The 16145-nt window shown below is 39.1% G+C and overlaps 1 protein-coding gene across 2 annotated transcripts in view; it reads right to left on the bottom strand.

Annotated features, from left to right (window-relative positions):
• The window catches only part of VPS8 (VPS8 subunit of CORVET complex), a 249543-nt gene that overhangs the window by 17429 nt on the left and 215969 nt on the right, over positions 1-16145 (bottom strand). Inside the window, exons 45-46 of one of the 2 annotated variants that reach the window (XM_050778328.1) lie at positions 12771-12824; positions 481-7162 (exon numbers count right to left, since the gene is read on the bottom strand). In XM_050778328.1, the coding sequence (XP_050634285.1) occupies positions 6974-7162; positions 12771-12824 (243 nt within the window). In that variant the 3' untranslated portion in view covers positions 481-6973. Of the gene's footprint in view, positions 1-480; positions 7163-12770; positions 12825-16145 lie in introns of those variants that run through there. The other variant, XM_050778327.1, reaches the window with a different exon arrangement.

The following is a 16145-nucleotide window of genomic DNA, read 5'->3' as shown; positions in this document are numbered from 1 at the left end:
TGAAAATTCTGGAGTTGAAAACTACAACTGAAACAAATTCACAAGACGGGCTCAGCGGTTGATTTGGCTAGCAGAAGATTTGGTGACTTGAAGACAGTTCAGTAGAGATCATACAAGCTGAACAACAGAGAGAAAAAAGAAAGAAAAGTGAACACAGTCGCAGAGAAATGTGGAGTTATCATCAGCCCAACATACGCATAAAGAGAGGACCAGAAGAGGAGAGAAAGGAGAGGGAAAATATTTGAATATATTATGGCTAAAATGTTCTACGTTCATTGAAAAACAATAACCTACACATTCAGGAAGCTTAACAAATTCTAAGTAGGATGAAAACAAAGAGATCCACAAACAGATATATCATAATAATTTATCTGCAAGTACGTAATAATGTAATGCCAAAAGTCAGTAACAATGTGAAAAACTTGAAAACAGCAAGAGAAAAATGACTAGTAATTTATAAAGAACCTCAATAAAACTAACAGCAGAAACAATGGAGGCCACATATTCAAAATGCTCAAAGAAAAAACTGCCCACTAAGATTTCTATATCCAGCAAAGCTGGCTTTCAAAAATGAAGGTGACATAAAAACTTTCCCAGCTAAACAAAAACTGAGAGAATTTGTTGATAGGCAGACCTGGCTTGTAAGAACTACTAATGCAATTTATTTGGCATGAAAGCAACTGACTGCGGAGGGTAATTCAAATCCATGTTTAAAAAAAAAAGGAACTGCAAAAGGTAAGCATGAGATTATAAAATATAGTATAAATGCATATTTGCTTTTTTCTTCTAATAACTTATTTTAAAAAGCAATCATACAAAGTGTGTATAAATGTTGGGCTTATAATATGTGGAAATGTAATATATGTAACATTTACACAAAGGAGGTAGGTGAAAACAAGCTTTTACTAAGCTAAGGAAATGACTACAGATGGTAAAGTAAAAATTACAACAACGTATTGTTGCATTTGTAACACTACTAGATGCACTATATCTAACAATATAACTATATATGTACTATATATTACTAAAGGTACTAAATATATTTTGTTGTATGTGCAATACCACAAAAGTGGGGGAAAGGGAATAAAACTATATAGGAGAGTGTGTGTGTGTATATATATATATATATATGTGTGTATATATATATATATGGAATTAAGCTACTTTAAATCAAAAGCTGAATATGAAAAGCTAAGATGCATATGGTAAATCCTAGGCCACCACTAAAAAAAACCTGAAAAACTGTTGTTAAAGACTTCATCAAAAAGATATACAGTACCATTTATTAAATTGGGAGTCATTTCCCCATTGCTTGTTTTTGTTGGCCTTGTCAAAGATCAGGTGGTTGTAGGTTTGAGGCTTTATTTCTGAGTTTTCTATTTTGTGCCATTGATCTATGTGTCTGTTTTGTAACAGTACCAAGCTGTTTTGGTTACTGTGGCTTTATAGTATAGTTTGAAGTCAGGTAGTGTGATGCCTCCAGCTTTGCTCTTTTTGTTTAGCATTGCTGTGGCTGGCTATTCATGGTCTTTTTTTGTTCCACATGAATTTTAGAATAGTTTTTTTCTAATTCTGTGAAGAATTATATTGGTAGTTTGGTAGGAATAGCACTGACTGTAAATTGCTTTGAGCAGCATGGCCATCTTTATAATATTGATTCTTCCAATCCATGAGCATTGACTGTTTTTCCATGTATATGTGTCATCTCTGATTTCTTTCAGCAATGTTTTGCAGTTATCCTTGTAGAAGATATCTTGGTTAACTATCTTCCTGGTATGTCATTTCGTTGTGTTTTGTTTTGTGGCTATAGAAAGTAAGATTCTGTTCTTGATTTCATTCTCAGCCTGAACACTGTTGGTGTATAGAAATGCTACTGATTTTTGTACATTGACTTTGTATCCTGAAACTTTATTAAGGTCATTTATCAGTTCTAGGAGCCTTTGGCAGAGTCTTTAGGATGTTCTAGGTATAGAATCATATTATCAATGAAGAAAGATCATTTGACTACGTTGTTTCCTATTTGGATGCCTTTTCTTTCTTTCTCTTGCCTGACTGCTCTGGCTAGGACTTCCAATACAATGTTGAATAGGAGTGGTTAGAGTGGACATTCTTGTCTTGTTCCAGTTTTCAAAGGGAGTGGTTCGAGCTTTTGGCTGTTCAGTATGATGTTCGCTGTGCGATCTGTCAAAGATGGCTCTTATTATTTTGAGGTATGTTCCTTTGATGCCTAGTCTGTTGAGGGTTTTTATCATGAAGGGATGTTGGATTTCATTGAAAGCCTTTTCTGTATATATAGAGATGATCATATTGTTTTTGCTTTTGAATCTGTTTATGTGCTGAATCACATTTATTCATTTGCATATGTTGAACCAATCTTGTATATCAGGAATAATGCCTAGTTGATTGTGGTGAGTTAACTTTTTGATGTGCTGCTGGATTTGGTCTGCTGGTATTTTGTTGAGGATTTTTGCATCTATGTTTATCAGAGATATTGGCCTGAAGTTTTCTTTCTTCATCGTGTCTCTGCCAGAGTTTGGTATTAGGTTGATGCTGGCTTCACGGAATGAGTTAAGGAGGAGTCCTTCCTCAATATTTTGGAATACTTTCAGTAGGACTGGTACCAGTTCTTCTTTTGGTAGAAAGAAGTATAATTCGATAGAACTTGGCTGTGACTCCATCTGGTCTAGTGCTTTTTTTGGTTGGTGGGTTTTTTATTACTGATTCCATTTTAGAGCTTAATATTGGTTTATGCAGAGTTACGATATATTCTGGATTCAATCTTAGGAGATTCTGTATGTTTCCAGGAATTTATCCATTTCCTCTAGAATTTCTAATTTGTGTGTATAGAGTTGTTCCTGATATTCTGAGGATCTTTTCTATTTCTGTGGGATCAGCTGTAATGTCATCTTTGTCATTTCTGATTGTATTTATTTGGATCTCCTCTTTTTTCTTTGTTAACCTAGCTAGTGGTTTATCAATCTAGTTTATTTTTTCAAAGAACCAAGTTTTGGTTTCATTCACTGACCCTTGGCAAATAATTTTTTGCTAAGTCTCCAAAAGCAATGGCAACAAAAGCAAAAACAGACAAGCGGGACCTAATTAAACTAAAGAGCATCTGCACAGCCAAAAAAGCAAAAACAAAAACAAAAGCAAAAATACACACAAAACAACAACAATAACAAAACTATCAAGAAAGCAAACAGACAACCTACAGAACAGGAGGAGAAATTCTCAAACTATGCATCCAACGAAGACCTAATATCCAGACTCTACACAGAGCCAAAATAACAAGCAAAAACCAAATAACCGAATTAAAAAGTGAGCAAAGATCATGAACAGACATTTCTCAAAAGAAGACATAAAAGTGGCCAAAAAACATATGAAAAAATGCTCAGGATCACTAATCATCAGAGAAATGCAAATCAAAACCACAATGAAATACCATCTCACACCATCAGCATGGCTATTATTCACAATAGCAAAGACATGTAATCAACCCAAGTGTCCATCAATGATAGACTGCATAAAGAAATCTGGTACACATGGAATACTACACAACTATAAAAAAGAATGAAATTATATCCTTTGCAGTAACACAGATGAGCTAGTGGCTGCAATCCTAAGCAAATTAACATGGAACAGAAAACAAAATACCACATGTTCTCACTTATAAGTGGGAGCTAAACATTGAGCACACATGGAGATAAATATGGGAACAATAGACCCTATGGAATACTAGAGGGTGGGGGGTACTATGCTCACTACCTGCGTGACAGGATTCATACACTAAACCTTAGCATCACTCAATATTCTCATGTAACAAATCTGCACATATATACCCTATGTCTAAAATAAAATTTGAAAAAAAGATACACAAATGGAAAATAAACATATGAGTCAACAGACACTTATCATCCTATATCATCAGGTAATTGTGAATTTAAGAAAATGAGATACCACTACATACCTATTAGAATGGCTAAAATTCAAAACACTGATACCACCACAACACCAAATGCTGGTGAGGATGTGGAGCAACATGAACTCTCATTCACTGCTGCTGGGAATGTAAAATGGCACAGCCACTTTGGCAGACAGTTTGGCAATTTAAAAAATGTAAAGATAGTCTTACCACATAATCCAGCAATCATGGTCCTAGGTATTTACACAAATGAGTTGAGATGCCCACACAAAATCCTACACATGGATATTTACTGCAGCTTGAGTCACAACTGTCAAAACGTAGAAGCAACTAGGATGTCCTGCAGTAGGTGAATGGATAAACAAATTATAGTCCAAGCAGACAATGGAGTATTACTCAGTGATAAAAAGAAAAGAGCTATTAAGCCATGAAGACACCGAGGAACCCTAACTGCTGACTGCTGAGTGAAAGATGCCAATTTAGAAAGCCTACACACTATGAAATTACATGCCATTCTAGAGAAGGCAAAACTATGGATACAGTAAAAGGATTAGTAGTTGCCGAAAGTTTGGGGAGAAAGCAGGATACATAGGTGGAGCACAGGGATTTGGAGGGCAGTGAAGCTATTCTGTATGATGGTGTAATGGTGGATACATTTCACTATACATTTATCAGAACTCACAGAATATACAACAGAAAGAGTGAACCCTAATGTAAACCATGGACTTTAGTTAATAATAACGTATTAATATTGCCTCATCAATTAGAACAAGTGTATCAGATCGATGCAAGATGTTAGTAACAGGGGCAACTGTGGGGATGGGGAGGGAAAGTGAACATATGGGAACTCTGTGCTTACTGCTCTACGTTTCTGTAAACCTAAAACTACAGTACTCCTAAAAAATAAAGGCTATTAATTACAAAAATTATTAACAAAATCAAAATGCTTGCTGGACAACCAAATTTTGGTTAAGCTTCTTTCCTTTCCCCAAGCCCCTGAACTCTGACCCAGAGTATAGAATCTCTCCTTTGAAAATTGCTTCTGAGAATCAGCTGACCACAAGGAAAAGCATCTCTGATCAGCTGTCCATTCCCTCCACCCACTCCTTCACACCTGGTTCTTTCTAGCATTGTTTACCCACCCCCTCTTAGGAAATAAATTTCCTTTCTGTGTGATCTTTGAGACCCTTGCAGATCTTATGGTTGGAGCGTTCCCCTTACTGCAATAGCCCCCTCACCTCTACTGCAATGATTCTTCTGAATCAAGTCTCTTCTTACATAAATCCAGATTTTTCTTTGAAAGACAATACATTCTATTAGTTTAGGCTGTTTAGTTAGTTTTAACTAAAATCATTCACCACATCAGTGAACATGCAACTTGGTTTTAAAAAAAAACAAAAACAAAAACACAATGTCTTACTCTGTTGTCCAGGCTGGAGTGCAATGGCGTGATCTCAGCTCACTGCAACCTCTGCCTCCCGGGTTCAAGCAATTCTCCTGCCTCAGCCTCCTGAGTAGCCTGGATTACAGGTGCCCACTATCACGCCTGGCTAATTTTTGTAATTTTAGTAATTATAGGGTTTCAGCATGTTGGTCAGGCTGGTCTTGAACTCCTGACCTCACGTGATCTGCCCGCCTCGGCTTCCCAAAATGCTGGGAGTACAGGCATCAGCCACCGAGCCCGGCTGCAACTTGTTTTTAATACAATTATAGGCTTGTAAGATTTTAATGCTTCAAGGGATCTAAAAATCAACTAGTCCCAACTCTGACCAATGGCAGGAGCTTTGAGCAATAGATATCCTGTCACTGACCAAACACCTCTAGTAGTAGGTAATGTAGTGTCACTCAAGATAGCTTGTTCTGCCATTATGAAATTCTCATACCAAGCTGACATTTCCATTCACACAGTAGCTACCCACAGGTACCAGCTCTGTCCTCTCAACAATTAAGGATACCTATGCTTTCTTCCAGTTACTGTCCTCCAGATCACTGCCCTCCAGGTGTCTAAAGGCAACTAGACTCCAGCTTCTTCACATCCATAAAAAGGCATCTGTCTTGCTGAGGTTTTCAACTCTACTAATACAAAAACAAAGATTGAATCATGTTCTCTGTTTCCGTTAATTGCGGGGGTGCTCAGTAGAGGCAATGAAGTCATATTTGGAGTCCTATTAAGACAAATACTCTAGAGAAGAAGCATCTATATCCATCAAGGGCTATCATTTTGTTGTTTATGAGAACTCGCATCTTTGCAGGAAAGAGTTAAGGGTGAGGCATCAAAAGGTGAATGTATCTTTATTTTATTTAAGCCTCCATCAAATGATGGCTAGAAAATGCTGCATCTATCTCAGTGTTTTCTTCATTTCATGTTTCCCTTGACTTTTGTGAAACTACCAACCAGCCATTCTTAGGGCCAGTCAGTTGAGACACCGTGGCCAGCTTTTCTGGTTGTTATGGAAACAGTGGCCTTTGTGAGGCTTTTTCCCTTAAAAAAAAAAAAAAAAAAAAGCCAACCTGTAATTCAACAAAAATTATGAGCAAGTATAGCTGTCTATATTGCTGACATGAGCAGCAAGACTGGGAATTGGTTATAAAAACCTTACTTCGTAAGAACACCTGGAACAACCACCGAAAAAAAAAAACAAAAAACAAAACACAGCCAGGCATGGTGGCTCATGCCTATAATCCCAATTACTCAGGAGGCTGAGGTGGGACAATCACTTGAGCCCAGGAGTCTGAGGCTGCAGTGAGCTATGACTGTGCCACTGCACTCCAGCCTGGGCAACACAGTGAGACACTGTCTCTTAAAAAACTCCAAAAATCAGCTCCAAATTCTTATAACCTACCTGAATACTTAACAAACTGAAAATCAACTTCTGAGAGGCTTGGCTATGACATCCACCAGTTCAGTCACCATTAACATGTAAATGTGCTGAGAGAGGGAACTGTATTTCTTCACTGTCCTTTGTCCCTCTGAACCCTGGCACCTAACAGAGGCTTGCGGAGTATCTACTGAATGGATTCACAGAACTATTGGAAAGGCTTTCCACTGTCTCATTCCCTATGCATTGTCCCTAACTGGAAGAAGTTACTTTGAGGAGAACACTGGAGGAGAACCTCCAGTGGCACCAGCAGCCTGAGGATAGTCTTCAGCCAGAGCACCTGGCCCCTCAGCTTCTGCAGACACACTGGCAGAGAAAGCCGATCTAAAACCAGGAGTTGCTCAGAGAAGTAACCATGTACCTGTGATCAAGACATAAGACAAAATGCTTTCTCTAGTTATCGTAAATGTAACAGACCCAACTTTTCTGTGAAAATTCTTGGTTGGTGTTTCTTTGGTAGTCAAGAAGAGATGCATCATAGCTGAGTGGTGTCTGATGCTGCCCCAAACTAACTCTTCTGACCTACCTTAAACACTGTCAACACCTCCATTTGGATCTATCCTGGGGAATTCACTGCAATGGGTTTTATGTCAATTTTTATCTGAAGGCAATGATTCCTGATTTTTAAATTTCTGGTCATACATGATCAAATACTAAAGGTCCTAAGGAACCATGTGTATCTTCCAACTCTGTTACTGAAACTATCAATTAGAGCCCACTAAGAAGAAATTTTATATAAAGTAAATATATACCAATTTTATATACAATAAATATTGCCAATCTAAAGCTTTTATAAAGAATATCTATAATGCAAAATGCTAGTAAAAAGATACATGTTGTGGGTCGGGCATGGGGGCTCATGCCTGTAATCCCAGCATTCTGGGAAGTTGAGGTCAGGAGTCTGAGACCAGCCTGGCCAACACGGTGAAACCCCTTCTCTCCTAAAAATACAAAAAAATTAGCTGGGTGTGGTGGCGTGTGCTTGTCCCAGCTACTCGGGAGGCTGCGGCAGGAGAACTGCTCGAACCTGGGAGGCAGAGGTTGCAGTGAGTCAAGATCACACCACTGCACTCCAGGCTGGGTGATAGAGTGAGACTCCAACTCAAAAAAAAAAAAAAAAAAAAAAGAAAAAGAAAAAAAGATCCATGTTGTGGAATGTGATGCACACTCTGACATGCAGCGGCAGAGCGGAACAGTGACATTCTACAGAGTGACTCCTACATGAAATACCTAAAAAGAAGCCCCAGGAAGTGAGCAGAGTCCTACAGAACATGACTCTGGTTTCCTTAGCACTTGAATCCAGCTCTTGGCAGGGCCAATATTGACAGCAGAGTCACCAAACACTTCCTTCAGTTATCGGTCAACAGAGACTTTTTAGCTAAATCAAGAACATTACTGCTTCCTTTGTGTTTCCTACACATGTCACTTTGGCAGTCACTCTGTTCAACAGACACTACTGCTGCTTCCATCTGTCAATGCAACTTTGGGAAGAGAGACGGTAGCTCAAGGATAAGAACCAGAATATATACATAGATGTACATGAGCATACAAGCATATCAACACAAAAATATATACCCAACTAAGGAAGTAATAATTAGGTGTTGAGTTTCACACTGATCTTCAGGTAAATCTCTCTTCGAGTACTGCTGATTCAAATAAGGAACTGGCCATGCCTGGGAGACAAGCGTGAAACAATAATGATGTTTCATTTATTTTTCCTCTAGTCATCAGAGCCAGAAATTTCTTTTCCCCTTCACTTCTCATAAACAGCCACGGAGTCCTATGAAATCTCTTTCGTATATCTCTCATTTATTCAACAACGAACGAGTGACTACTTTGTTCTACACTTAAGGATACAACCTGTAAACAAGACTGACATGGTTACCGCTCTGCCCTCACGAGGCATATGGCCTAATGGGAGATGGGCATTAAGTAGAGAGGCAACCTCAACCCATCCAGGTATTGGTAGGGACTAATTCAGGGTGCTATGAGCTCAGGGAAGGAAGGACACTTACTCAGATTTAAGGAGAGTGTCAGGGTTTTCTGAGAGAAAAAATAGCTAATAATTGAATCCATCTAATCTCTTTACTCCATTAAGATAGCCTAGGGTTAGGACCTTTTTTCTTGCCTAGACAAATATCTTACTCTTCTAATTGGTCTTTCTGCTTTTAATCTTACCTTTGCTGGAAACCTTATCGTCAAGATAGAAAGCAAACTTCACAGACTTGGGTTCTTTGTGGTCTGAATCCCTATTTATCTTTTACCAGACTTCTCCATGCTTTCATATTATATTGAAGACATGCAGAACCACTCCCATTTCCTACAATGTGTTATATTCACCTCCATCTGCGTAGGTTATCATTTCCCTTGTTTCTTAAGACTAGGTCAAACTTTACCTTTGCGGGGAAGCCTTTCCTGACCCCTAATCTGGAATGGCCACCCACTATGATATATATTTTCAAGTAAGGATAGACGGCATAAACAGCGTGATAGTAAGTATGTGCTATTTACTTTTGGGCTTCAACTCAGGAATGGTCATGGCCCAAATTAAGAATCTGTATTTCAGAAGAGGCCAGCTAACATGAACTCCACAAGGCAGCCACTAAAAAAAGCTCTTCAGCTATTCTATGTTCACCAACACTAAGACTTGGCTCATTAGCTTAAAAATGGAAATATTTTTATTGGTGAAAGTAATGACCTGTTAACCACCATCGTGAATATTGGAAATGGACTCTCATTGATAAAGTAAAAGGTATCTGAGATATGTATACTGAATAAAATATTTTAGAGATAGTCCCAACTTTTGCATAAACCAGGAATAAGTCTGCATCTGATCACAAAGGAATGCTGCCCGGGCCACTTGTGTGCAGTCATTGGCTTAGGAAGCGTCTGTTTGCCTGATGCCGATTCTGAGTAACAGAATCTTGCTTCTGTAATGTCACATCCCTTACAAGAGGTCAGACACCTAAAATGACAAAGAGCTGGGACATTACTCAGTTTGAAAAATAGGTTGCAGAACCTATTTCTAAATGAGTATTTATTTAATAAATGCCTATATACACGGCAGAATTTGCTGTCACTCTAATGTGGTAACAGTGTTGTAGGGAAGCAGCTAACCATTCCTCAAAGTTCTTCATGGAGGTTTCTGCCATAAAGAACGTAAGAACTGCACTAAGTTAGCCTAGTCATCTCAGAATAGGGCCTTTCCTTGGCGCCTTCACAGAACCCTGTGCACCTTCCATGGTATGTGTCAAGGTGTATGGTAACTGTCAGTTTACCCGTCTACTTTTCTCAATAAATGCTGAGGCCTTTGAGAACAGGACCTCATCTCTAGTCCACTGTTTATCTCAGTAACCAGTGTAACAAAATACAGCTGGCTGGGCGTGGTGGCTCACACCTGTAATCCCACCACTTTGGGAGGCCAAGGCGGGTGGCTCATGAAGTCAGTAGATTGAGACTATCATGGCCAGCATGGTGAAATCCTGTCTCTACTGAAAATACAAAAAAATTAGCTGGGTGTGGTGGTGGGTGCCTGCAGTCCCAGGTACCCAGGAGACTGAGGCAAGAGAATCCTTGAACCCAGGAGGCGGAGGTTGCAGTGAACTGAGATTGTGCCACTCCACTCTAGCCTGGGCAACAGAGTGAGACTCTGTCTCAAAAAAAAAAAAAAGACAGTCGCTCACACCTGTAATCCCAGCACTTTGGGAAGCCAAGGCAGACGGATCATGAGGTTAGGAGTTCGAGACCAACATGGTGAAACCCCATCTCTACTAAAAATACAAAAACTGGCTGCGTGTGGTGGTGCATCCCTGTAGTCCCAGCTACTCAGGAGGCTGAGGTAGCAGAATCGCTTGAACCTGGGAGGCGGAGGTTGCAGTGACCTGAGATCGTGTGACTGTACTCCAGCCTAGGCGACAGAGGGAAACTCCATCTCAAAAAAAAAAAAAGAAAGAAAGAAAGAAATACAGTCATCCCTTGGTATCTGTGGGGAATTTACTCCAGGACCTCCTGTGGATGCCAAAATCCATGGATGCTCAAGTCCTTTAAAATGGCATGGTATTTGCATATAACCAGTGTAAATCCTCCCATATACTTTAAATCATCTTTAGATTACTTATAATACCTAATACAATGTAAATAGTTGTACTGTTTTTTATTGTTGTATCATTATTTTTTATCATTTCCCCCCCCATATATCTTCAATCTGTGGTTGGTTGAATCCACAGATGCAGAACCCACAAATGTGAAGGGTAGACTATACTTGCTCAATGAACAATATTATACAAGCAGCATGATAAAGTAAGAGGACATCTGATTAGGAGGCGGGAGACCTGCATTTTAATACTAGTGTCAACAACAGCTTGAGTACTTACTATATGTCAAACACAATGTTAGACTCTTAAACAGTCGAGTATTTCATTTAATCTTCAGGACAATTCTGAGAGTAGCATCACCATTTTACATAAGATGAAACAGAGGGGCCAGTTTACACAAGGTCATTCAGATAAATAAGTAGAAGAGTAAATCTTTGAACCCAAGTCTGGTGGTATCCAAAGCACATGCTTGACATCACTATGTTAGAAGTGTATTCCATAGCTAACATTGGAGAGCCAAGACAAAAAATTGGAATCCCTCTGGATTCCCATTTCCTCATCTATTTACTGAGCGAGACTAAAATGACAGGCTCCCCCCACTCTTCGCGTTACAGTGTGATGGTTCTAAGTATCAACAGTCACTGCCTCAGTCTCGCCTGCCCTTACTGCCTTGACAAGCGTGAAAGAGGATTTTTATGTGCAGTGTGTTATAGGCCTTTTCAGACAACATATTTTGTTTTTAGACTCTTCTCTTCTGAAAAAGTCTCAGGGGATTCTGAAGTCAGAGGAGGGGGACCCATTTTTGGAACATTGCTTTGAAGCTAAAACCTGCTGTTAGTCAACAGAACCAGCAGGTGGTTATTTTTGTTCTATAGTCCTTCACTGATACGGATGCTGGCTGAAATGGTAAAAAAGGGCAAGGAAAAAAAACACTTTGACTATTAGAGAAAGAAAAATGATGAAAGAAACGAGCAGAAATGTCAATTTGTTTACCATGTTTCAACCGCACTTTTGCAGCCGGATAAAGGAAAAGATTTTAGTGGTTCTCTTGACATCATCTATGCATTGCTCAGATAGAGTGTAAAACAGTCAGACCCTATCTGTGGTCACAAAGCTTACAGTCAGGAACTGAAGCGGCACACATGAGAGCTCTCTTCTGCCAGTATTTATTGAAGACCTTCTCATGTGCTGTTAATATCTCAGGCCAGTTTTTTTAGGCACAGCTCTGTAGAAGTAAAGCACATTTTTTTTTTTTTTTTTTTTTTTTTTTTGAGACAGAGTTTCACTCTTGTTGCCCAGACTGGAGTGCAGTGGCTTAATCTCGACTCACTGCAACCTCTGCCTCCTGGGTTCAAGTGATTCTCCTGCCTCAGCCTCTGGAGTAGCTGGGATTACAGGCATGCACCACCACGCCTAGCTAATTTTCTATTTTTAGTAGAGATGGGGTTTCATCATGTTGGCCAGGCTGGTCTTGAACTCCTGACCTCAGATGATTCGTCCACCTCAGCCTCCCAAAGTGCTGGGATTACAGGTGTGAGCCACTGCACCCGGCCGAAGTAAAGCACATTATTAAGACAAACTATATAGCTTTCCTCTGAATACCTTTCACCTGCTACCATGATACCATGCCTGGTATAGAAGATGGAAATTCTAGAAACGGATAGTTGCTAGGAGACTGATGTCAAAACCCAACTTGGCTTCTCTGGAGGAGCCAAGAGGGCCTGGAGACATGTCATTAAAGCATCTAATCAGAAATAACCCTGGAGAGCATTAAGATGATTAAAAATCATTGCCATGTTGAGAATATTGTTCCACATAGGAGAATAAACATGGAGAAGAGGAACTGTTTTTTTGCCTTTATTAAAACAAACTCACCTTCTTAGCAGTGGGATCCCCTTTGGACTGATGATATGATGGAGATATTTTTACCTGGAAGAAAAAGGCAAACATTTTAATACCCTTTCAGTTATAGTCTAGTTTTGTTTGACCCACATTCAAAATAATTCAACTAGAATTGGTATAACTAAGATAAAACAGATATTTCCAGAGGAAATTAATTGATTAATAGATGTTTTCTTACGCCCCCTTGAAATTTTTCTGGAGATCAAAAAATCAGTAGTGACCCAAGAAAAAAATATGATTTGGGTAAGAAAAGTGGGACAGATGGTCTAGATGGGTTTTAACCAAATGGTGAGGGACTAAATAGATCTTTGGTGATCATGTTAAGCAAATGAAGTAATAAATGATCAGCATTTCTTGCAGAAGGTGACTCAAAATCTCTATTGTGATGTAATATCCCTTTGAAGCAAAGCATGGACAGAAGAGTTTGATAATAGTGAAGGATTTAGAAAAAGTATCAGCCAAACCATAATAAGACGACGTTTAGTCCAAGGAAGAAAAGATAATGGTACAGAAATATCTTTAAATATTTGAAAAGCTGAAATATAGAGATTTCAGATTAGATAAATGAAAAAGAGCCAATTACATGCTGCCTACAAGAAACACCATTTAAATATGAAGGCTCAAATAGGTTAAAAGGAAAAGGATGAGGACAATATACCATGAGAGCATTAGATTTTTTAAAATTATTTATTTATTTATTTATTATTATACTTTAAGTTCTAGGGTACATGTGGATAACGTGTAGGTTTGTTACATATGTATACTTGTGCCATGTTGGCGTGCTGCACCCATTAACTCGTCAGAACCCATCAACTCGTCATTTACATCAGGTATAACTCCCAATGCAATCCCTCCCCCCTCCCCCCTCCCCATGATAGGCCCCGGTGTATGATGTTCCCCTTCCCGAGTCCAAGTGATCTCATTGTTCAGTTCCCACCTATGAGTGAGAACATGCGGTGTTTGGTTTTCTGTTCTTGCGATAGTTTGCTGAGAATGATGGTTTCCAGCTGCATCCACGTCCCTACAAAGGACACAAACTCATCCTTTTTTATGGCTGCATAGTATTCCATGGTGTATATGTGCCACATTTTCTTAATCCAGTCTGTCACTGATGGACATTTGGGTTGATTCCAAGTCTTTGCTATTGTGAATAGTGCTGCAATAAACATACGTGTGCATGTGATTTATTTATTTTTTTTGAGACAGAGTTTCACTTCTGTCGCCCAGGCTGGAGTGCAATGGCATGATCTTGGCTCACTGCAACCTCTGCCTCCCAGGTTCAAGTGATTCTCCTGCCTCAGCCTCCCAAATAGCTGGGATTACAGGCATGCACCACCACGCCTGGCTAATATTTTGTATTTAGTAGAGATCACCTGACCTCAGGTGATCTGCCCATCTTGGCCTCCTAGAGTGCTGCGATTACAGGCATAAGCCACCACGCCTGGCCGATAGCACTAGATTTTAGAGCAAAGACTACTATCTGGTACAAAAAGGGTCATCCCATAATAATAAAGGGGTCAATTCATCAGGAAGATACAACAATGCTAACCATCTGTGCACCTAATAGCTTAAAAATACATGATGCAGGCCAGGCGCGGTGGCTCAAGCCTGTAATCCCGGCACTTTGGGAGGCCGAGACGGGCGGATCACAAGGTCAGGAGATCGAGACCATCCTGGCTAACACGGTGAAACCCCGTCTCTACTAAAAAATACAAAAAACTAGCCGGACGAGGTGGCAGGCGCCTGTAGTCCCAGCTACTCAGGAGGCTGAGGCAGGAGAATGGCATGAACCCGGGAGGCGGAGCTTGCAGTGAGCTGAGATCCGGCCACTGCACTCCAGCCTGGGCGACAGAGCGAGACTCCGTCTCCAAAAAAAAAAAAAAAAAATACATGATGCAATCATGCAAAGAACTATGCTGAGTGAAAGAAGTCAGATAAAAAAGTGTATCTATTTTATAGTTTCATTAATCTAAAATTCAAAAAAATGCAAAGTAATCTACTGTTTAATTAGTTTGTAAAGATAATCAGGGAACAGAAGGGAGGGATTAAGCAAAATTTTGGTGGTGACGGGTAGAGTCATTATCTTGACTGTGGTGACAGATTCATCAATGTATACATATGTCAAATTTATACACTTTACATATGTCCAGTTTATATCAGTTATTACACTTCAATAAAGCATTTAAAGAAATTGGAAGTGTATAACTAAAACAGTGGTTAGAAGAATTTACAGCCCATACGTTATTTTGGAAAACAAGAAAGGTTTAAAATAAAGGATCCAAATTTCCAATTTAGGGAACTAGAAAGAGATCAAAGTAAAACCAAACTAAGTAGGGAAGAAGTAAATAATAAGCAGCAAAAATCAATGATATAAAAATAAAAATAAACAACCAAGAAAATTATCAGAGTCAAAATTGGTTCTTTGAAAAGATAATAAAATTGATAATCTGCTGTGGAGCTTGATCAAGAAAAGGAGACTATAAATTACCAGTATCAGCAATGAAAGAGGATATATTACAACATGCAACATCATTTACAGATATTTAAAAGATGGTAAGAGCCTTTTGTGAATAATTTTATGCCAATAAGCTTGACAAATTAAACGAAAAGGATACATTCCTTAAAAACAGATGGACCCAAAACAGAAAATATGAATAGCCTTATATCTATTAAATAAATTCAATTTGTTATCAAACATCCTTTTGCAATGAAAATTCCTAGCCCACAGGGTTTCAGCAGCGAATTCTAGCAAAAATATTAAATATACAGAGACCAGAATATCTACTTATTAATTTACAGGGGTTAGTCCATTCTCATGGTGCTATTAAAAAATTCCTGTGACTGGGTAATTTATAAAGGAAAGAGGTTTGATTGACTCAGTTCCACATGGCTGGGAAGGCTTCAAGAAACTTACAATCATGGCGAAGGGGAAGCAAATACATCCTTCTTTACAAGGCAGTAGGAGAGAAGTGCCAAGCAAAAGTGGAAAAGCCCCTTATAAAACCATCAGATCTCATGAGAACTCACCCACTATCACAAGAACAGCATGAGGGTAACCAGCCCCATGACTCAATTACCTCCCACCAGGTCCCTTTCCCAACACATGGAGATTACGGGAACTACAATTCAAGACGAGATTTGTGTGGGGACATGGCCAAACCATATCAAGGGCAAAATATAATTATTACTATAAGTAGTTCAATGGATACTAGATACTATCTGACTAGAATGAGGTACTGGTAAACAGTTACAAGATCTCAAGCCTCTTTCAACTCTAATTATAAGAGACTATAATATAGATGATAAAGATATTTCCTATCACCGTTGCATTGCTATTCAAGTAGGACC

Source organism: Macaca thibetana, chromosome 2 (genome assembly GCF_024542745.1).
Source record: "Macaca thibetana thibetana isolate TM-01 chromosome 2, ASM2454274v1, whole genome shotgun sequence".
NCBI lineage: Eukaryota > Metazoa > Chordata > Mammalia > Primates > Cercopithecidae > Macaca > Macaca thibetana.
This window is presented reverse-complemented; position numbering and strand designations above follow the sequence as displayed.